The 22,438-nt window shown below is 26.5% G+C and overlaps 2 protein-coding genes across 4 annotated transcripts; both read left to right on the top strand.

The window, feature by feature from the left end:
• Positions 1–4,952: 4,952 nt before the first annotated feature.
• On the top strand, positions 4,953–5,654 carry LOC112693787 (zinc finger MYM-type protein 1-like). The gene is made up of 2 exons (XM_025568994.1): positions 4,953–5,378; positions 5,442–5,654. Exons 1-2 carry the CDS (start codon positions 4,953–4,955, stop codon positions 5,652–5,654), a joined length of 639 nt encoding a protein of 212 aa, XP_025424779.1.
• Positions 5,655–9,074: 3,420 nt separating this feature from the next.
• LOC112693796 (eIF-2-alpha kinase activator GCN1) lies at positions 9,075–22,292 on the top strand. Of its 3 annotated transcripts, none has more exons than XM_025569006.1 (36): positions 9,075–9,197; positions 9,266–9,365; positions 9,467–9,662; positions 9,893–10,054; positions 10,119–10,296; positions 10,365–10,617; positions 10,687–10,865; positions 10,939–11,139; positions 11,229–11,381; positions 11,465–11,636; positions 11,715–11,944; positions 12,020–12,152; positions 12,652–12,776; positions 12,922–13,103; positions 13,168–13,387; positions 13,808–14,141; positions 14,259–14,817; positions 14,906–15,116; positions 15,692–16,577; positions 16,650–16,829; positions 16,896–17,381; positions 17,772–17,911; positions 18,160–18,308; positions 18,469–18,580; positions 18,698–19,116; positions 19,184–19,307; positions 19,365–19,598; positions 19,664–19,927; positions 19,994–20,107; positions 20,373–20,797; positions 20,877–21,088; positions 21,155–21,300; positions 21,363–21,467; positions 21,534–21,749; positions 21,957–21,974; positions 22,060–22,292. In XM_025569006.1, exons 1-36 carry the CDS (start codon positions 9,180–9,182, stop codon positions 22,186–22,188), a joined length of 7,965 nt encoding a protein of 2,654 aa, XP_025424791.1. In that variant the 5' UTR covers positions 9,075–9,179; the 3' UTR covers positions 22,189–22,292. The 3 variants fall into 3 exon arrangements, with proteins under 3 accessions (XP_025424791.1, XP_025424790.1, XP_025424792.1); XM_025569005.1 differs by having other exon boundaries at positions 21,152–21,300; XM_025569007.1 differs by lacking the exon at positions 21,957–21,974 and having other exon boundaries at positions 9,076–9,197; positions 21,152–21,300.
• The last annotated feature ends 146 nt before the right edge of the window (positions 22,293–22,438 follow it).

Here is a 22,438-nt window from a genome sequence, read left to right as displayed (position 1 = left end):
TACATTGTACCACGAAAGTTTTTTTCAAATTTTCAAACGTGAAAGTTCGTCGATTATCAGCCAGCACATTTTTGAACCTCGAAAAACTTCTCTCTACGTCGATGGATGTGACGGGAGCGTATTTAAAAAGAGATACGTCGTTGGGACTGAAATTTTGTTCTATATTTTCCAAAGTTCCATTTGTTCCATCAATACATGCAGAGATTTTTTTCAAGGTTTCATAGCCATTATTTTTCTTTATAACAGCTTGAAAATTTTCTTGAATTATTTTTCCAATGTTTCCTGGTATTTTGGAAATATTATTTTCAACATTTTTCAACAAATTAATTGAATCGTATAAAGATGATTTTTTTTTTTTCTAATAAAGTTATGCTTCTTGACAAAAAATTAAAGTGCAATTTTATAAAAGCAAGATAACTAGTTAAATTTGGATCTTGAATTAAATTTTGTGTAATTTGTATGGAAACAGCCTCGTTTTTATCAAACGTATTTACTATGCCACTAAAATCTTGAAAATGATCAGAATAATAAATAGCAGCCTCTAACCAAGTACCCTCCTAGTAATTATTGGTTGAGATGGTAACAGAATATCGGGTAACTCAGTTTTAACAAATAATACACGTGACGATGCTTTCAGGAAAATTGTTTTCCCATTATAAATTAAATTATCTACCTTTGGAAAATGTTTATGTATCTCTTCAGCGATACAATGTAGTCCATGAACCAGGCATGTTAAATGAATCATATTTGTATAAAATATATCTAGAGATTTGGCTGCTTTGACCATGTATGGTGCAGCATTAGTGATAAAAAGCAAAACATCATCTCTGCATAACCCATCCGGTCAAAGTAAAAATAAAGAATTATCAAATAACTTAAGGTCCGCACACACTGCAGCGGTAGCGGTAAATTGTATCCCATGTATTGTGATTAGAGTGCGGTAATAATATCGCGACGCGGTTTTTATAGAAACCACTGCATGCTCGAATTTTACAGCTACCGCCCAGCGGTTTTTGATATTTCACTTGAAATTCGTCGTCATTAAATGCAATGCCAGTATTTCAAATAGCATTTTATTACTTATTAGTTATTACTGTATACAAGATAAGGAAAAGCTATGTACCTATAGTTATGTGAAATTAACATTTAGCATTCATCAACATATTTTATTATTATATATTATTATTAATAATTATAATTAATAAATAATATAGTTATAATTATCTACTACTCTAAAATATCTAAACAAAACTATTTATTTATGTTATTATAAATTATATAACATTGGAAAATCGCCGCAATACAATTTGAATTTATGACAGTTTATTATTTCCCGGGAATTTAAATAGTTAATTAAAAATCCACCAGTCATCATTACCACCGCAGTTTGTGCAAGCTATAAAATTTCCACCGGTACCGCTGCAGTGTGTGCAAACCTTTACAAATCGTTTGATGATTTGCTTTATCTAATAATACAGATGTTAACAAAAATGTTTTCCCGGGATTATCTGAACAAAGCGTACCGATTATCAAATTAGCTATACAACGACCTTCGGCGTCTGTAGTTTCGTCTATATTTATCCATATTTTTTGGTTCAAAATAGAAGTACGGATGTTGGTGATGATTTGGTTGTATCATTGATTATAAATACTATAGTATTTATAATCAATGGTCTTATATATCGGATAATATTTTACTTAAACGCTGATAAAATAAATTTCGGACTAACAATTTTTAAATTTCAGTATCCGTAAATAAGTACTCGTATATAATTAAGGTGATTTTCACTTAATATCCAAAAAAAAAAATAATTTATTTCATAAAGATTTTAAAAAAATTAGGTATTTTTAAAGTTCTATATTTAAATCAAAATTGTTTTTTGAAAATTTTATCAAATACAAAAAAAAATATCTTTGCTATAGGGTAAAAGTTTCAAGTTTCTAGCCACATTACTTTTGGAATTTTGACTAAATAATTAAAATCTGAAAAGTGAAAGTCTTATTTACAGCGTATTTTTACCATTTCAGGACAGTTTTTTCCTCACGCCTGGAAAAACTATTAAGATTTAAAAAAAAATGAGTACAGCCGCCTGCCAATTTAAAATCCAAAAAGTTCCTAGAAAAAGCTTTCGGGCCAGTATTTCTATGCGAAAAAGTGTTAAAAAAGAAAATAAAACCATAATATTCACTTAGAATCTAAAAGTGATTATGTGATGAAACATTTGTGTTTACAGACAGGTAATTTGTTATATGTGTAATAAAAATATAAAATCAAAGTGAGCAATCTAAATTTAGAAATATTCAAATATTTACCAAATACAGCAAAACTCGCATTTTAGTAACTGTTGAATTGTACGGGTTGCGGGTGTATATATAACCATTAAGGAACATGAAAAAGATAGAAGGGCTTCAGCAACGACAGTTTTTTCATTGAAATTGCGCCCCTGATTATTACTATAATTAATTAATTTTTCTCATAAATAAAAAAAGTATTGTGTGTAATAAACATTAAAAGTAAATACTCTGCATTTTCATATCAATATATTATAATACATCGCACACCTATATCAAAACAGTAACAACTCAAAAAAAAAACTTTTTTCAGGAATGTCGGTTTTGTTAGTGGTACCTTGGTAACTTTTCAAATTATTATGTAATAATAAGCCATAATAGGTAAATAATAAGAGCAAAAAATTAGTGTGGTATGAATTTACAACACGCATTTATAACGAACTGTAGGTTCGAAATTTGACCTTCTTTCAATTTTTTAATATTTTAATCCATAAACTTTTCCTTTTCACCAGTTTTTTTTTTTTTTTTATTTTAATTTAAGTGAGCTTCTTTATTTTATATATGTTTCGCATTCAGTGGCGGATTTAGCGTCAGGCAAAGTAGGCAGTTGCCTAGGGCGGCAAATTTTTAGAGGCAGCAATTTTAGGCCAATATTTTATTAAGAATACTCTAGGTTTTTTTTTTTTTTTTGATTTTTTAATGTACGGTGATTACTCTGAAGGATGTCAAATAAAAATGTTTAATATTTAAGTCTAACATAATATTCTAGTTAATATAATTTCTTCTTTATTTTATAATACATAACAGTAAACGTCCAAGTAAATTATCGAACGACTGCCGGAAAGTATATTTATTATCTAAATACTAACCATAGATAACATATTTCGTTATTTTATTTTTTTAAGTCGTAAAGTTATTAATAATCGCTCGTAAGTCGTTCGATCGCACGGCGTATACACTACATGGACAATACATATATAATATAATATGATATATTTTATACGAATACGAGTGACAATCGGTTCGTATTAGAACGATAGTCTAATTATAAACCAGTCACTGTGAATATTTGTATATAATATACTCGTACGTACTACGTATTATGTGTACAAAAATAACACTTTTTCTTTCCGAAAGATAAAATTATTATAATAATTGTTAATTTTTCTTCGTGACTATGAAATAGAGGGCGGCCGAGTAGAGAATAGGTTTATTCTGATTAGACATCCGATTATTTTCAACACAACATTCAAGGCGGATAGAATTAATATTCAGATATTAGTATATTACTTAAATTATTGGTGAGTAAACACTATATTTTATAAATACTATAGTAATATTATAGCGATAAATTAGTGCTATAGGCTTGCAAAACTGAATTTTATTTTTATGAATATTCGTAAGCATTAGTTCTTATTTGGAATTCCAAATTCTTGATTATTTAATTTTTACAAGCCCATTAAATAAAACACTTGACGATTTTTTATTCTCTACACGGTGTGTTATAGGTAAATACTTTCACCGTTAAAATTTGATTTTTATTGGTAAAAAAATGCATAGAAAGAGATTGAGCAGAGCACAATATAAAAAAGCAGTAAGAGAAAAGGAAGAGAAAAAAAACTATTGGTCAAACCATAAAACTGGATAAATTTTTATTTGTTAAAAATATTGACGATGCAAATCAAACAAATGTGAATTCGAGACATTCGAATAGTTCTGTATTAGATCAAAGCAATAACGTAATAATACCTACTGATGGTGTGGAAATAAATAAGGTTATAAATTCTTCTGAATCTGAATTAAATAATTTAACGGCAGAAAAAATGAATAAATTAATACCTACTGATACCTACGTTTTCCACACGGAAATAATAAATAAGATTACAAGTCATTCTGAATAAGAAACTCCCAATTTAACGACAGAAGACATTATTCACGAAAAAATTAGCATTCCTGAATCATGTAATATTCTTGAATCATCTTTTTCTTTTAATAAAGATCCGGCATTTTGGACTGTCAACGAACAAGCGCGTGATTATTATTCTATAAATAGTTTTGATGTTAATATAAACAAAAATTGTGATTTTATAAATTCTAAATTAGAATCTAGATGTATGACGAAAAATATGTTTGAACGTTTATTACCAAATGGAGAAAAAGTCGAGAGGTTTTGGTTAGTCTACTTTGAAAGTACAGGTAAAGCATTTTGTGGACCATGTTTTTTTTTTTTCAAGTCGTAATGATGAATCCTATTTATCAGCGCAAGGTTTTAATAATTGGAAAAACGCACAATCTCGTTTTAAGCAACATGAATGTTCTACAAAACATAAACAACCCTTATAATAATGAAAACTAGGGCAAATCTTACTAATCGTATTGATAAAAAGCTTTTTTCACAACTTGAAGATGAAATATCTTACTAGAAAAATATTTTACGAAGAGTTGTAGCCGTTATAAAATCATTATCATCGCGTGGACTTCCATTTAGAGGTCAAAATGAAGTTATTGGTTCAGTCCATAATGGTAATTTTTTAATAGCAATTGAGCTTGTAGCACAATTTGATCCATTTTTAGCTTAACATATTTTACGATATGGAAATCCGGGCAGTGGTCATACATCTTATTTATCGTCTACAATTCATGAAAATATTATGAAAATTATGGCAAATAAAATAATCCATACAATTGTTGATCAGATTAAAAAATGCAAATGCTTTTCATTGATTATTGATTTCACACCTGATATAACACATATAGATCAACTGTCTTTTATTGTACGGTATAAATATGAAGGTATTCCTATTAAGCGTTTCATTCAATTTATACCTAGTTGTGGACATAAAGCTAACGATATGAAAAAAGCCGTTTTAGACAGGTTGGAAAGCCTTGATATTAATATAAATGATTGCAGAGACCAGGCTTACGATACTGCTAATAATATGTCTGGACATTATAACGGATTACAGGCAAAAATAAAAGAATTAAATCCCCTTGCTGTATATAGACCATGTGCGGCGCATTCATTAAATTTAGTTGGTACTCATGCTGTGCGATGTTCTAATGAAGCTGCTCAATTTTTTCCTCGTGTTCTTTATACATTTTTTTCCGGATCTACTCACAAATGGTAAGTTTTAATGTTTAATTTAAAGTCTGAATCAAAAGGACTAAAACGTCTTTTAGGAACTCGATGGTCATCAAGAGATGATGCTTGTGTGAGTTTAAATGATTCGTGGGATGAGATATTAAAAACTTTAAGTTTACTTGAAAATTACCATAATGAACCAGCTGAAACTCGAAAAGAAGTCTCTGGATTGCGTAAGAAATTTGAAAAATTCGAGACAACGTTTATGGCTATATTTTGAGGATTTATATTAAACAGATTAAATGTTGTAAGTAAAAAACTTCAAAGTGTTGAAATAGTTATTACAGTAGTTTTGAAGTTGTACGATTCACTAATAAATTTAATATTATCTCAGATAGATCATTTTGATGAATTTGAGAAAATGGCAATTTTACGAGCTCAAATCAAAGAATATAAAACAACAATTTCAAGAAAAAAGAAAAGAACAATCCCATATGATGAATTAAGACAAGATGATGTTCAGTTATTAGGAAGAAATCATTTTAGAATCAATACATATTTAACAATAATAGATAAATTAAATAATGAGCTTCAAAAAAGACGTAAAGACTATAAATATTTTTGTGAACCGTTTTCTTTTATAAACACAATTAAAAACATGAAGCAAAATGAAATATCAGAAAAAGCTAAAAAACTTTGCCAAATTTATAAAACTGATACAGATTATGATGCGTTTGAGCATGAACTATTACATTTTCGATCTTTTTTAATTTCTAAATATAATAAAGAAAAATTCACTGCATTAAAACTATTGGAAATAATTTATAAAAATAACTTAAAGCCGTTGTTTCCAAACACAGAAATAATTTTGAGAATTTATATTTTTATCAACACCTTCCACTAATTGTACTGCGGAAAGATCATTTTCTTCTTCGAAGCGGATAAAAACTTATTTACGTTCAAAATTAGGACAAGAAAAATTAAACTCCTTGGCGATTTTGTCGATTGAAAGTGAAATGACACAAGAAATACAATTTGAAGACATAATTCAAAATTTTGTGGAAAAAAAAGCAAGATGCAAACAAATTAAATAGTTTTTTTACACTGTTTTTATATGTTGTATAATAATAAGTACAAATTTTTATGTTTGATTAGTTGCTTTTGTTTTTTATAATACCTTGTATAATTTAAATTTGATTAAAAATATTAATTTTTTGAAGGAACTTAATTATATTATCTATATTATAATTATATTTATTTGGTAGAGCAAATTTATTCAAAAAAATGGTGATATATTGTAATTATATTTTAATAAATGTTGTATTGGTATACTATTTACTTGATAAGAACAGTTAATTAGCAAAACCGCCATTAATTATTGTTTAGTATCAGTCTTTATAATTTATTTTTTTGTAGTTAAATAAGTATTTAAAAATACGTTTTTTCGTTGATAAGTTTAATGGGGCGACAAAAAAAAATTTGCCTAGGGGCGGCAATTGTGTAAATCCGTCTCTGTTCGCATTGCACTGAATTTTTAATCAATAAAAAAATATTTGGGTGGACGGAATAAAATTTAGAATTCAGTTTTCCATGAAACGATTGGCAACAGTATGGTTATTGTCTATTTATTATAATAAAAGCACACAAAAATTAAAAAAAAATCTAATGTTACATTTTTTCTACCTCCCCCCCCCATACAAAAAAAAATCTGGATACGACACTGAGTTGTATACTGATAAACTGAAAGGTAATTTTATTCGGGAACCAATTCAAACCGATGATGCCATGTTGGCCTTTTCTGACTGATAAAATACCCAATCTAGCTCCTGGCTTTTTTCTACCCATTAATTGTTTTTAACTAGCTTAATTCTGATTTAAGTTATATATAATATATTTTAATTAATTGTTGGTGTATATAAATATAATATTATACGACATTGATATCATGAGTTTTTCTCTTCGTTTTCGTTATCACTCCATATGATAAACTATATTTATGGTTGTTATCAAACAAATTATATTTATCTGTGGTTGTTAAATACGAATCGGATTTATATTCATATCTACTTAATAGTTATTTATAATTTTTAAGCAAATTATACGCCCAATTCTTACCTACGCTTGCCCGGTATGGGGTAATTGTGCATCCTCGCACATCAAAAAAATGCAAATTGTCCAAAACAAAGTCCTCAGAATAATTGCAAATGCTTCGTGGTTTGTCAGAAATGCAAATCTCCACAAAGACTTTCAAATCCAAGATATACAAGCTCATATTATAACATTAGCAAAGAATTTCCACTGCTCTCTTCCAAACTCATCAGGTGTAATTCACTACAACCTCCTCACCCACCCAACTCTTTGTCGAATAAAACGTGGTCGTCCCCACGACCTCCTACACTAAGCCACCTCCCAACATTCAAATCTTCACCATACACATGCGCTTCTTCCAGATCACTCTAACATTACAGTTACTATAGTTACTATTGTAAATATGTAAATATCAGAATATTATTGTAATCACCTTATTACTTCTGTATTTTTATTACCAATTGTTAATATTATCCTTCGTACTTAAAAATATTTTAATTATCATGTTATAATGTTAAAACTATTATGTAAACCGTCAAATATCCCTGGATTTAGATAGCCTTAGGCTAGGAATGTTTAATGAAAAAAAAAAAAAATAGTTATTTACACTTCGGACTAGTATATCTTAGTTCGTTCCATGATTGTAGATTCGTAATTCAAAAGACTTTAATTCACTATTTTAAAATGTTTTAAGTATTACTTATCAATTTTGTTTTGTTATTTTTATTACTTATTTACTTTATTTACTTGTTTGTTGTTTTAATGTTGGACTGCACAGAACATTAAAATTGAATAAACTATGAATTATAATTATTTAATATCTTTATTTATTATATTAATGTTCTAATAATATTATTTACTTGTAAAATATGACAAAAAGATTAATAGCTTTACTAAATAAAAAAAATGGAAATTGCCAACATTTTAAAAGTATTAATATTTTTATTTTTGCTTTAATATGTTTGTTATTAATCGATTTTTTTTTTAACCGATTTCTGGCTTTTTGTGATAGTACTCATACCTTTTTAAAAAAATTATAACTGGCAACACTGATTCGAACAGTTGTATACTGAAAGTATTTTTTTCGGAAACCAATTCGTACATTTAAATTGACCCGGGAATCAATTCCACTTATGTATTCGATAAATTTATCAAGGCCGTAACTGGGGGGGGGGGTTCAGGGGTCAGGGCCCCTTTGAAATTTTCAAAAGTAAAAACATTTTAGCGGTGAATATAGTTTATTAACTATAAATTGTATTAAATAATAATGTTAGACCTCCCCGAAATTTTTTTTCAGTTACGGCCTTGAAATCTATAAATTTGTTACCTAGCTTTTATGATTCCTAAACCTTTAAATCGTTAATTGTATAATATCTATAGTTTCTAACTATTAAGTAATAGCTAAGTTTTTTTAATTTAATTATTATTATTTGGTATGTGAATACTTTCCATTATTTCATTGAAAAGCTCTTAACAACAGTGTGACCATAAAGAAAGAGTGACACATTACAACTTGTATATAATTATTTATTATCTGATTATCAACAATAATTGTTTGCAAAGAGCGTTACTATGTTCCTACTGATCGGTTTTTTATCATTTCATTTTTCACATCTAAGTTCATAGTTATACTTTCGTACTTTCTGTGTACTCGATAGTTATAAACATGTTTTTTGTCATTTGATTTTCGACTATACGATAATTGGAAATTTTCACCATGTCTGACCTCAAAGGAGTGAGTTCATAAATCATTTTTGCTTATAAAATTGAATTTTTATTACAATTTTTTTTTTTTTTTTGTAGAGTACTAAACATTTTTCGGATTTTTATTTGAAAACGTTGTCGTCCAGTCTTAAGGAACGAAAAGTTGTATTTAAAAATGCTACTAATGCAGTTAAATCTAGTAAGTGTTTATAAATACTAGTAATATAGTGATCTTAGTATTCCTCATAAACCTTTGTACTATTTATTACCTATATGGTATTCATTTATATTTATTTTCAGATATTACAAATGATGTTTGGGTTAGCATAAGTAATGCTTTAATAATTGTCTTAAGTCGATATCAAGACCTAAAATCACAATCATACGTCAAAGAATTTGTTAAAGTTCTGATGGTGTCTAAACCAGAAGCTTGCCTAGTTAATTTGACTCCAATATTGGCTGAATACATTAATAATTATCCTCATTTCAATATTTCGTAAGAACTTTTTAATTCTTAAATTTATCTGATAAATTGTAAATTCAAAGTTATGAATGTTTCTGTTATATATCTAATTTTTGGGCTTAATTGTTTAAAACAAGTTTAAAAATATAAATAAGTTAATTAAAAATAAATACTAGATGTAACATCAAATTTTACTACTTTTAATTTTAATACAACTCTTGTGATCTGAATAATTTTGAGTGAAAATTAATTTGATTTTGCAGGGATAATTTAGCTAAAACAGCTTTCTTCATATTACAAGTTATAAGTATTATTTTTAAAGCATCATTCAAAGATTATAAAAATTCACATATAAACGAATTGAAACATCTTATTGAATTACAAGCAATACTAATAAATGCAATAGCAATATCAAAAAATAAACAGTAAGTATTATTTATTTTGTATGGTGTATATTATATACTGAAATATATTTCATTCTAATTTTAGTTTATGTGAAAAGTCATTTAATGTTATGAATGATATTTGGACAAATGAAAATGATACATTAAAATATTGTGGAGAATACTTAAAAGAATTAAATTCAAAATCTTACTTATTGGTTATTGAATCTTATTTGCTTAAATCAATGTCGTCTATTGATTCGGATCTTGCCAATCAATATAAGGTATTATATCTACTATTTTATTATTTAATATTTAATTTTATATTAATTAGTTAAATTAAAAATTGAAGGAAACATTTTTGGAAGTGTTCATTAAAGAAGCAATAGCTTGCAAAACACGACCAGAGCAAGAATTGATCAGGCAATGTTCTTTTACAGTGAAATTAGTTACATATGATGTATTCAAGTCAAAACTTTTGCCTCCTATTTTAAAATCTATGCTTCGTAATCCTGAAGTGATATTAGAATGTATTGCTACAGTTATTTCCAATGTATCCTTAGATTTAAGTGCTAATGCTATTGAAATTACTAAAGGATTTTCTGGTTAGTTGGACTTATCACAAATAAAATAAAATAATATATTTATTTATTTATTTATTTATTTTAATTTAGCTAATCTTTATTCTCAAAATGAAAGAGCTAGAATTGAATCTGCCGATTTATGTAAACAACTAGTTCTTAAATGTTGCGATTCAACTGTAGTTTCTAATATATTGAATATTTTATTCAATATTTATCATGGTTCTGAAGGAAAATTGAGCACATCAGAACAAAAAATTAATATTCTACAAGTAAATAATGTTCTGTTAAAGTATGATTAATTCAGTTTAATAGAAATGTTAAACAATATCTGTATATTTTCAGGCCATAGGAAATTGTAGTTTTAATGCTATCACTAATGATGATAACTCTCAAAAAGTAGCTGAGTTAGTTGTAGATCAATTCATTAAAGTGTTGGATAATGAATTGCATGAAAAAACATTGGTACATGCTATCCAAATGTTATCATTATGGAGCTCAAATTTTAAAAAAAGTATACCAAAAGCATTACTTTTATGGTTTGTTGTAAGTATGAAATTTTTTTGTTTTTTAAATTTACAAAAAAAGTTAATTTTGAATTATAAACTATTGAATATTATAATTTGTAATTTTAGAAAGGATATGATAAAAAATCCTCAGTTTTATCTGTGAAGTTAGCTTATATAGACTGTATGACACATATTTTCAAAAATGAATACTCAAAGTATGCAGTTGGTATTATACCACTATTGGTGAAATGTGTTGAAAAATATTCTCAATCATCCCCAGTATGTATTACTTATAAACAAATATTTTTTTACACTCAATGTTACATTTTTAACTTCAAATTATATTTTTTTTTATCTTACAGCTACCAGTAGTGACTGAAACATTATATGCTACCTATTTATTACTTAAAATCATAGAAGAAAATCCAAAACTAAACAATGAAGTTGAATTTTCAAAATTTTGGAATTTGGTCCTTAATCCAGATAAAGCATTATTTTTAAATGAAAAATTTTTATTTCAATTCACTGATGCTGGTATACCTAGTTAAATTAGATTATTAAAAGAAAAGTTTTCAATAATTATTGTTTTTATATAATTGGTTTGAAATATAGCATTAAACAGAGTATGCATGTTCAGTTTACTTGTATTAAACATGAAATTTGATCAAATTAATGGTCCAATTGAACCATTTTTAAGATCAATAATTGTTAGCCTTTTATCTATTAAATCATCAATGCGTATTCAATGCAAGAAAAATGTTTTAAAAGCTTTAACATTACCTGGTGGTTCTAAATTGACTGCTTCATTGTTGAATGAAATTACACATTTTTTGGAAAGCAATGTATTCAATTATTTAATTAATAAAAATATTTATTTTTTATTTTTAAGTCAATAATGTTATTTTTTATTGTTATAGAATGATTTAGAAATTGCTCCTAAACATTTAGTGGAAACTATTTTAATCTTATGTCAAAATAATAATCTTGGAGAAGACGAACAAAAAATCTTAGCATATGAATCATTGAAACCTTCACACCATCCTTTAATTGGTATATAGTACAATATTTTAGTTAGTTAATGCATTCTATATCAAGGCCCCCCCCCTCTCAAGCCCGTACTGTATTAAAAAAAAATTTATATTGTTAACAAAAAATGAATATTATATTATGGATTATCATATGACACGCACAAGTATGTAGATAGGAGCCACAGAGGTATGATGGTTGAAAGGAGTTTTTCCACACTTCGGAGACCTACCTTCGTTCAAGGATGACTGAAGATAGGCTATTAGAATTATGTCTAATTAATGTATATCATAAAGTAGATATTATAGATCATATAAACCATATTATTGATATTTTTGCCAGTTTTAAAAATAGACGACTTGAATTTAAGTTGTAAAAATTGTTGTTTTCTTAAATTGTTGTTTTTGTAAAATTATAATTTGCCCCCCCCCCCCCCACATAATCAAGGCTCTGGAGCTGCCCCTGTTATATATCCCAATGTTGTAAGTTTTGTTATATATAAATATATTTATATATTTTTTAGAGTCCTATGCTCCAAATTTATGGCTCACAATATTGAATCGTTTTCAATTGAAACCATCAATTTTCATCAGATCATATGAAAAAAAACTGATAAAACTTCTTATTGAAGATTATATACCTACTCGTGTAAGTTTTTATTGTCATTTTCAACTTTACATATTAAACATTATAAAGTTATTTTATAATAGCCAAAGAAGTTTACTGTATAATTACTATTTAAATTATTTATTTCTATTTAATAAATAATATAATTATTAAAATGTATTATTAGTGTATGGAGAATGTATTAAGTACTGTAACAAGAATGAACGGGGATACACTTATTCCTGCAGTTATTAACAAAATTCGATCACAGTTAGAAGAAAATGATAGATATATATATATAACTGAAATGGAATATGAAATTTATTTGTACCCTGAAGGAGAATTGTTCAACAAATCAGTTTTAGCAGAGTAATGTTGTTATAAATTAACAGAATATATTTTATTTAAAATTATTATTATATTTGTTTTTCAGTAAAGAAAATGAAAATACCATTAATATTAAAAACATGAAAAGAGAAAGTAAAGCATATTCATATAAAGAACAACAAGAAGAAATAATATTAAGAAAAGAAATTGAAGCTAAAAAAATTAAAGAAGGAAAACTTAAAAAGCCAGAACTTTCAATTAAACAAAAAGAAGCTATGGATATTGAGTTAGAAAAAGAATTAAAAATAAGAAACAAATTGAAAAATGTAAGTATCTAAGATTTTTAAATTAAATGCCTCATTAAAAATGTTTTTGATTCAATACAATTTTGAAGATAAAAAATATGTATCATGAATTCATACATTTTGATAATTTATTCAATTTTAAAATTTATTTATTAAACAAATAATACTTTTATAATTTGTATATTATATTAGTATTGTCATATTAATTATTTAGAAAAATATTTATTTATATATATATAATAAAAAAATTAAAACTAAAAAGTATTAAATGGTTAATATTCATAAATGAATATAGAAATAAACAAATAAATAAAAGTTTATCCTGGAGTATTATTATATTTGTAAAGTATGACTGGTTTTGTATAATATATATATATCTATGTATATGCTTATAATGTACTATTTTTATATTAACAATAATTATTTGTATTTATTTGATAGATGAGTGATGAAATATTGACTTTGGTATCTATGATGAGAGGAATTATTGCTGGAAATTCTCTTTTAGTTTCTCAGTCATTAAGATATTTAATCCCAGGAATTATTTATAATTTCCAATCTATTATAGCTGCACCACTTTTAAAAGATGTATTTATAGACTTAGCATTTTGTGCATTTAATGCTGATGAAACAAAAAAAACAAAAAGTTCATCCAAAGTTAAAAATGGTCGCATTAAGTTATCAAATTCTTCTATTAAAGCTATTGCTCACTATACTCTCAGAAAATTAAAGCCAAAATGTATATTAGATGATGCTTGGCTAAAAGAAGATATTGGTGAGTATTGATTAGTAATCATTTATAGTAAAAAAATTAACATTTTTAATTAAAAAACTATTTAATTTGTAATAAATAATAAAGTTATAATTTATTGTTTATAATGTTTTTCATTAGATAAAGCAACAATGAGGATAGTATATTTATTCTGTGATTTAACAAAAAATGAACAAGAATTTACATCGCCAGCATTTTGTTATTCCTTCACATTAATCAGGGCTGTTATGTTAGATTTACCGTTTAATCATCAATTGGTCAATGATTGTTTATTATTAATTAAAAATCAAGCCACTGTTCGTCCTAAAGCTACTTCAAAAGCAAAAAGCAGTTCAGATCTTCAGCGACCTAAATTTCTACCTCGTATAGAAATGTTTCAGCTTTTGTCTGAAATTATTAGTCGTACATCATCCAATCTTCAAGATACAGCTGTTTCAGCATTTTTATCAGTTGCTGATAGTTGTTGTACTGATGAAAAATGTGATCCAGCTAGTCGTGATGAAATTGTATGTTTATTATCAGCACTTCAAAATCCATCTCGAAACGTAAGGCATACAGCAATAAGAGCTTTACAAAAAGTAGCAGATGCTTTTCCAACGGCAAAAAAAGATAATCAAATTATACTTAAAATTACAAAAAGAATATGGATTACTAAATTTGATGTTTATGAAGAAAATAGGTATAGTTGCACAGTTTAATAAACTTAATGTCAAATTTAAATTTATTTAGTTGCTGACTTACTATTGAATAATTCATTTTATTTTTAGAGATTTAGCAAATAAACTGTGGGAATCTTCAAAATTAGAAATAAAAATGAATGGACTTCTAGAAAATTTATTGGAAGATGTTGTTCATCCAGTGGCTGATGTACAAAAAGCTGTATCTATTGCTCTGTTTTCACTTTTGAAAGACTCTCCTATAAATTCCACAAATATTGCATTAAAAAAATTACTTTTAATGTACAACAGTAACATAATGGTATGTTTTAAAATATTTTTATTTAAAACTTATAAATAATTATTGTATAAAAAAATTAATTTTAATTTCTCATACAATTGTAAAATTCAAATCTTTAGATTTTTAACTGAAAAAGTTTATTTAATAAATAATGTAATTCTCATTAAAATAATCAACATTTGGATGGAATTTTTAAAATAAGATTTTATGGTATTCAATCCTAATTTTTAAATAAATTATTATTTGGTTATAAAATTTGAATAATTTATGAGTATTAAGTAGATAAATCAATATTTTTTATAATTTAATCAATTTAACAAAGTTGTATATCATCTTAAATATACCATTTCCCTTGGCTTATTTTTTTTTACTTTGGCAAGTCTTTGGTTTGTTAGGTTAATTTTATCCTATATTTTTATTAAAAATGGAAATTATATTTAAAATCAAACTATAATTTATTTAAGTACAATTGTTTTTATTGACATGAGCCATAGATCTTGAATTATAAAATCATTAATACATTTATATCATAGTGGTTTATAAATTAATTTTATTACTAATTTTACTAATTGTTGTGTATTATATTTGTTCTTTAGAAACCAGAAGATAATATAGAACTAGATGATTGGCAAGGTCGAGTTGGTGTAGCCATGGCATTAGAACAATTATCATTATTATTAAGTGATGATATGGTTATACAATTAGTAAATTTTTTTGTTTCTATAAGTTTGAATGATAGAAATGATGTTGTAAGGAAATATATGCTTAAAGCAGCAGTATCTGTTGTAAATTTACATGGCAAAAATAATGTTGACCGTTTGATGAATATTTTTGAGAAATTTCTTAAAAAAGCTACTTCTTCTGAAAGTTTTGATAATGTTCGGTTAGGTGTTGTTGTATGTATGGGAAGTTTAGCTAGACATTTGGATTCAGATGATTCAAAATTAAAACCTATAACTAATAGATTACTTGAAGCATTATCTACACCATCTCAAGAAGTACAAGAGGCTGTTGCTAATTGCTTATCACCTCTTATGCCATTAGTGAAAGATGATGCTTCAGCTATATTAAAAAAGCTTCTCAGTCGTCTTTTCAATTCAGCATCATTTGGAGAACGCAAAGGTGCTGCACATGGAATTGCTGGTGTTATTAAAGGTCTTGGTATTCTAAGTTTGAAACAATATGATATTATGAGTACTTTAACTGAAGCTATTCAAGATAAAAAAAATTATAAAAAACGTGAAGGTGCATTATTCGCATTTGAAATGTTGTGTTCCACATTAGGCCGTTTATTTGAACCATATATTGTTCATGTCTTACCACATCTATTATCATGTTTTGGTGACAATAGTGAATATGTAAGAACAGCTACTTATGACTGTTCAAAAGCAATAATGAGTAAATTGTCAGCTCATGGTGTAAAACTAATTTTACCATCATTATTAAATGCACTGGAAGGAGATTCATGGAGAACAAAAACTGGTAAGAAGAAATAATTTTAAATTTTTCTCTGATATAATATTACCTTAAACTATTACTATACATCATTATTAGGCTCGGTGGAGTTATTGGGGGCAATGGCTTACTGTGCTCCTAAACAATTATCATCCTGTTTACCTAGTATTGTACCAAAATTAATAGAGGTTTTAAGTGACTCGCATATTAGTGTTCAAGAAGCTGGAGCTCAAGCTTTAAAGGTTATTGGATCAGTAATAAGAAATCCTGAAATTCAAGGTATTTTTAAAGCATTGTTATTATATATCTTTAAATATCTATAAAATTATTTTATATTATATCTAGCTATTGTACCAGTTCTTCTTGAAGCTCTTCAAAATCCATCAAATAAGACTGCTCCCTGTTTACAAATTTTGTTAAACACTAAATTTGTTCATTTCATTGATGCTCCATCTTTAGCTTTAATTATGCCAGTAGTACAACGAGCATTTATAGATCGTTCTACCGAAACTAGAAAAATGGCTGCTCAAATTATTGGCAACATGTATTCACTAACTGATCAAAAGGATTTAACACCATATTTGCCAAATATTATCCCTGGATTGAAAAATTCATTGTTAGATCCTGTGCCAGAAGTCCGTACAGTATCTGCTCGTGCTCTTGGAGCCATGGTTCGTGGAATGGGAGAAACAAGTTTCCAGGATTTGTTACCATGGTTAATGCAAACTCTTACATCAGAAGCCAGTTCAGTTGATAGATCAGGTGCTGCTCAAGGTTTGAGTGAAGTTGTTGGTGGACTTGGAGTAAGCAAACTGCATAGTTTAATGCCAGGTTAGTAATACAAAATGTATCGAAATAATTATTTAAATTTGGAGTACTATTGTTGAGTATAATCACCGATATACAAGATTTACCTATTTATTTTATAGACATTGTGTGCAATCTATCATTTAATGCGTATTAATTTTAATTATTATCTGTTTATTCAATTTTAACATTAAATTAATGTTATAAATTGTGAGTTTTATGACATAAAATTATTTATTAAGTATGATATAGTACAGTGTACTACAATATAGTTAAACAAAATATTTTTTTAAAAATATGTGCTGTATTAAAGTGCAATAAAATATCTAGAAAGTAAATTGTATGCAAATATATATAACATGTATTAACTTAGTTTAATGAATTATATAAAATATTTTTATTTTTTCTTTATAGAAATTATTGCTACTGCAGAGCGTACAGATATAGCTCCTCAAGTAAAAGATGGTTATATTATGATGTTTATATATATGCCTGGTGTATTTAATGATGATTTTATTCCTTACATAAATCAAATTATTACACCTATTTTAAAAGTAAGTTTCATATCATAAAAATAATTTGGTGGACAATTTTTTTATTTTATTGAAATTTTCAATACATATTTTAAAAATACTTATTTAGTGTCTGTATAAGTACTTTATATAATTTTATAAAGTATTGTATGAAAAAGTTTATCAATGTTACAAAATTGTAATCTTGTTTATAATTATATATAATTACTTAAATAATTTAGTTAGTAATTGTATAGTAAATTTTAAAAATAATAAAATTTATAATTTAGGCTTTAGCAGATGAAAATGAATTTGTTCGTGAAACAGCCTTAAAGGCAGGACAACGAATAGTAAATATGTATGCTGAATCTGCTATTCAGTTACTTTTACCTGAACTTGAACGTGGTTTGTTTGATGACAATTGGCGTATTAGATTTAGGTAAAGTTATTTAAATTTCTTATGAAATTATAACTATTAATTAATAAATTTATCTTTTTACAACTAGATATTATGAAAATGAAAAGAAACATTTAATATTTTTCAATAATTGAATCTTATTATATTTTAATATATCTATTTTTAAATATTACTTTTACAGTTCAGTTCAATTACTTGGTGATTTATTATATCGTATATCTGGTGTATCAGGTAAAATGAGTACTGAAACTGCTAGTGATGATGATAATTTTGGAACAGAACATTCTCATAAGGTTCATACATTTTTATAATTAAGTTATTAGATTTCAATGTAATAGTTTTAATAATTATTATTTATAAGTATGTGTATGATCAACTTCCTCACTAAAAGTAAATTAAATATATTTTAGGCTATAATTGGTACCTTAGGAGCTGAGAGACGAAACCGTGTATTAGCTGGCTTATATATGGGCCGTTCTGATGTTGCATTAATGGTACGTCAAGCGGCATTACATGTGTGGAAAGTAGTTGTTACAAATACTCCACGTACTTTAAGAGAAATATTGCCAACATTATTTACACTGTTATTGGGATGCTTGGCTAGTACTAGTTTTGATAAAAGACAAGTTGCTGCAAGAACTCTTGGGGATCTAGTAAGAAAACTTGGAGAACGAGTACTTCCAGATATAATTCCAATTTTAGAAAAAGGTCTTGAGTCTGAACAAGCTGATCAACGACAAGGAGTTTGTATTGGTTTATCAGAAATCATGGCATCTACTAGTAGAGATATGGTATTAACCTTTGTAGATAGCTTAGTGCCAACAGTCAGGTAATTTTTATAAGATTTAAAAAAATGTATTTCAAATTTTTTGTATGACAATTATTTTACTATTTAGTCGAGCATTAGCTGACCCTTTACCATCTGTAAGACAAGCTGCCGCTAAAACATTTGATAGTCTACATTCAACTGTTGGACATCGTGCATTAGATGACATTTTACCGGCCATGTTAAATAATTTGGTATGGAAAATAAATTAATATTTAATTATGAATTTATTATGAAAAAATATTTTACAGAACAATCCTGATGCAGAAATTGCTGAAAGAACTTTAGATGGATTACGCCAAGTTATGGCAGTTAAATCTAGAGTAGTTCTACCCTATTTAATACCTCAGTTGACTCAACCACCTATTAATACAAAAGCTTTATCAATATTAGCTTCTGTTGCTGGTGAAGCTCTTAATAAGTATTTACATAAAATATTACCTGCCTTATTAACAGCTTTATCCAAAACTGAATCTGCAGCTGAGGTAAAATTGATTATTTTATTTACTTTTCTATTACTTTTTATAAAAAAAAAAAATAATTTTTTTAGGAATTAGTGTACTGTCAAGCTGTTGTCTTAGCAGTTTGTGATGATGCTGGAACAATGGTTGATTTATTATTAGATGCCACACAAGCAGAAAATATTTCTCAAAAACAATCAGCATTACAGTTATTAGCTGCATTTTGCACATATACAAAGGCAGACTATAGTTCATATGTTCCAAAACTTTTACATGGAATTATTTATCAATTTAAAGATCAAGATGAAAAAAATTTACAATTAGCCTGGGAAGCTTTAAATGCAGTTTGCAAAGTATTATATATATATATATATATTATAACCATGTACTTTTAAATTTATATTTATATTTATTTTCAGTCTGTAGATACAAAGCAAAGTAACCATTTAGTATTTGAAATACGTCAAGCTATTAAATTTGTAATGAGTGATTTTAAGCATTTAGAATATCTTCCAGGATTCTGCATTCCAAAAGTGAATAATAAAATAAAAATATTTTACTTATGTGCTCGTAATTAATCTTATCAAATACATTTTTATTTTTTCAACCTAATGAAATATGTTTGTATAATATATATATCATTTTAACATAAATATTAATATAAGCTGCAAAAAATAATGAGAAAAGTTTGAAGTAATTTTATATCTTTTATATGTAAACTTAGAATAATTCTTCATACATGTGATTTATTTTAAGTTAAATTATTAATTATTTCTAATATATAATACTTATTTTTAGGGAGCTGATCCATTTGTTCCTATCTTTAGGGAAGCAATTCTTAATGGCAGTCCTGAAATTAAAGAGCAAGCAGCTCAAGGTTGGGGAGAAGTGGTTAAAGTAGCTGCAAAGGAAGGATTAACATCTCCTGTGCTTAATATGACTGGACCCCTTATTCGTATTTTAAACGAACGTTATACATGGAATATAAAGTCTGCAATTTTAGAGACCGTTGCATTACTACTAGCCAAAGCTGGTAATAATTTAAAGCAATTTTTACCTCAGTTGCAAACAACATTTTTGAAAGCATTACAAGACCCAAACAGACAAGTTAGGCTCAAAGCAGCTAATGCTCTTGGCCATCTTATTGTAGTTCATTCTCGCACAGAAACTATTTTTGTTGACCTACATTCAGGAGTAAAAAATTCAGAAGATATAACCATAAAGTATTTAATTGTTTTAACTAACAAAATTAAAATTTATTTATTTCATCTGCTTTCTTTAATTTTTTTTTTTTTTTTTTAGAGAAACAATGCTTCAAGCATTACGTGGAGTTATTTCTCCTGCTGGTGATAAAATGTCAGATCAAGTTCGAAGAACTGTCTTTATGACTTTAAGAGAAGGACTTGGAAACCCAGAAGATACTATTAGAAGTGGTACTGCTGGTTGTCTTGGTGCTTTATGTAGATGGTTATCTCCTGAACAATTAAATGTTGCTTTGAATGATCATATTTTAAGTAAATATTTAAAACTTATATATTTTTACAGAATATTTATTTAACTTATGTTTTTTTTTATAGTAGACGATCCTTCAATAGATCCAATATTAAGACATGGTAGAAGTTCAGCATTGTTTGTTGCTCTTAAAGAATCCCCAGATACAGTATTTAGTTCAGTATATAGTGATAAAGTCATCAAAACAATTTTATGCCACTTACAAGCTGATAAGGTTATAAATATTTTAATTTTATTATATATTAACATCTTAATTAAATATGTTTATATTTTTAGATTTCTATTGTAATGAATGGAGTTCGAAGTTGCGGGTATTTATTTTCACATTTAATGAATATTGGTATTACGATTCCTCCTCAACTTTTAAGTCCATTTATAAGAGTATGTGAAGTATATAGATATTTATTCATTAACTTTTTTAATTATTATATTTCAAATTAATTATAGATGATGAATCAATCCAGTAATGAAGTTAAGCAATTAGTTGCTCATATCTGTTCATATTTAGGGAAATCTGGTGTTACTTTATCCCCAGAATTCTTAAAATCCACCATTCCAATGTTAGTAAATGGCACTAAAGAAAAGAATTGTTATGTCAAATCAAATAGTGAAATTGCGCTTGTTACTGTTCTTAAGTTGCAACAGGGCGATACAACTTTACAAGTAAATTAAATAGAATTTATAATAAAGAATTATCTGTATACAGTGTATACTTAAGTTATTTTAACTGTATAATGTACATCAAAAATAATTTACTATTATTTTTTTATTGCTAAAATGTTAAATAACTTTAATACCTGTAAATAATTTATATTGATTGCTCATTTTATTTTCAAATATAATATTTTTTATTTGAAATTGTTAATGCAGCCTGGACCTGAAATGGAGGTAAAAAATATCTGTGTAATTATGTCCTAAAATTGATATATGTATTTGAACAATTATATTTTATTTTGTTAATTTTTTATTTTAGGCTTGTTTAAATCTATTGGACACAGGTGCTCGTGAGGCATTAAATGATGTTATAAATAAAGTATTACGTAAAGTTTCAATTCAAATGGACACCAAAGTTGAAGAGTTAGATGATACATTAATTGTTTAAAATTGTATTTTAATTCAATGTGTGTTCATTGTATATTTTTTTTTTTTTCAAAGTAATAATCTGTGTGTCAAAGTAATTAGAATTATAACTAAGTTAAACATCAAGTTTTCCTGTTCTTATATGAAATTATTTTATTACATTTTCTATGTGAATATAATTAAATAATCAATTTACAATATTTTATTGTTTTACACCTATTATTTACACTTATTATATAACCATATAGTTGCAACAATTTGAATTTTAAAAT

Source organism: Sipha flava, unplaced genomic scaffold (assembly GCF_003268045.1).
Source record: "Sipha flava isolate LNK unplaced genomic scaffold, YSA_version1 99_pilon_pilon, whole genome shotgun sequence".
NCBI classification, from domain to species: domain Eukaryota; kingdom Metazoa; phylum Arthropoda; class Insecta; order Hemiptera; family Aphididae; genus Sipha; species Sipha flava.
This window is presented reverse-complemented; position numbering and strand designations above follow the sequence as displayed.

Excerpts from the sequence above, each read along its gene's own strand:
- LOC112693796 (XM_025569005.1), top strand. Across the intron at positions 10,055-10,118 it reads GCAATATCAAAAAATAAACA|TTTATGTGAAAAGTCATTTA; the intron begins GTAAGTATTATT and ends TTCTAATTTTAG. Across the intron at positions 13,104-13,167 it reads AACAAATCAGTTTTAGCAGA|TAAAGAAAATGAAAATACCA; the intron begins GTAATGTTGTTA and ends TTTGTTTTTCAG.
- LOC112693787 (XM_025568994.1), top strand. The coding sequence starts at position 4,953 with ATGGCAAATAAAATAATCCATACAATTGTTGATCAGATTAAAAAATGC. Across the intron at positions 5,379-5,441 it reads CTGCTCAATTTTTTCCTCGT|TCTGAATCAAAAGGACTAAA; the intron begins GTTCTTTATACA and ends TTTAATTTAAAG.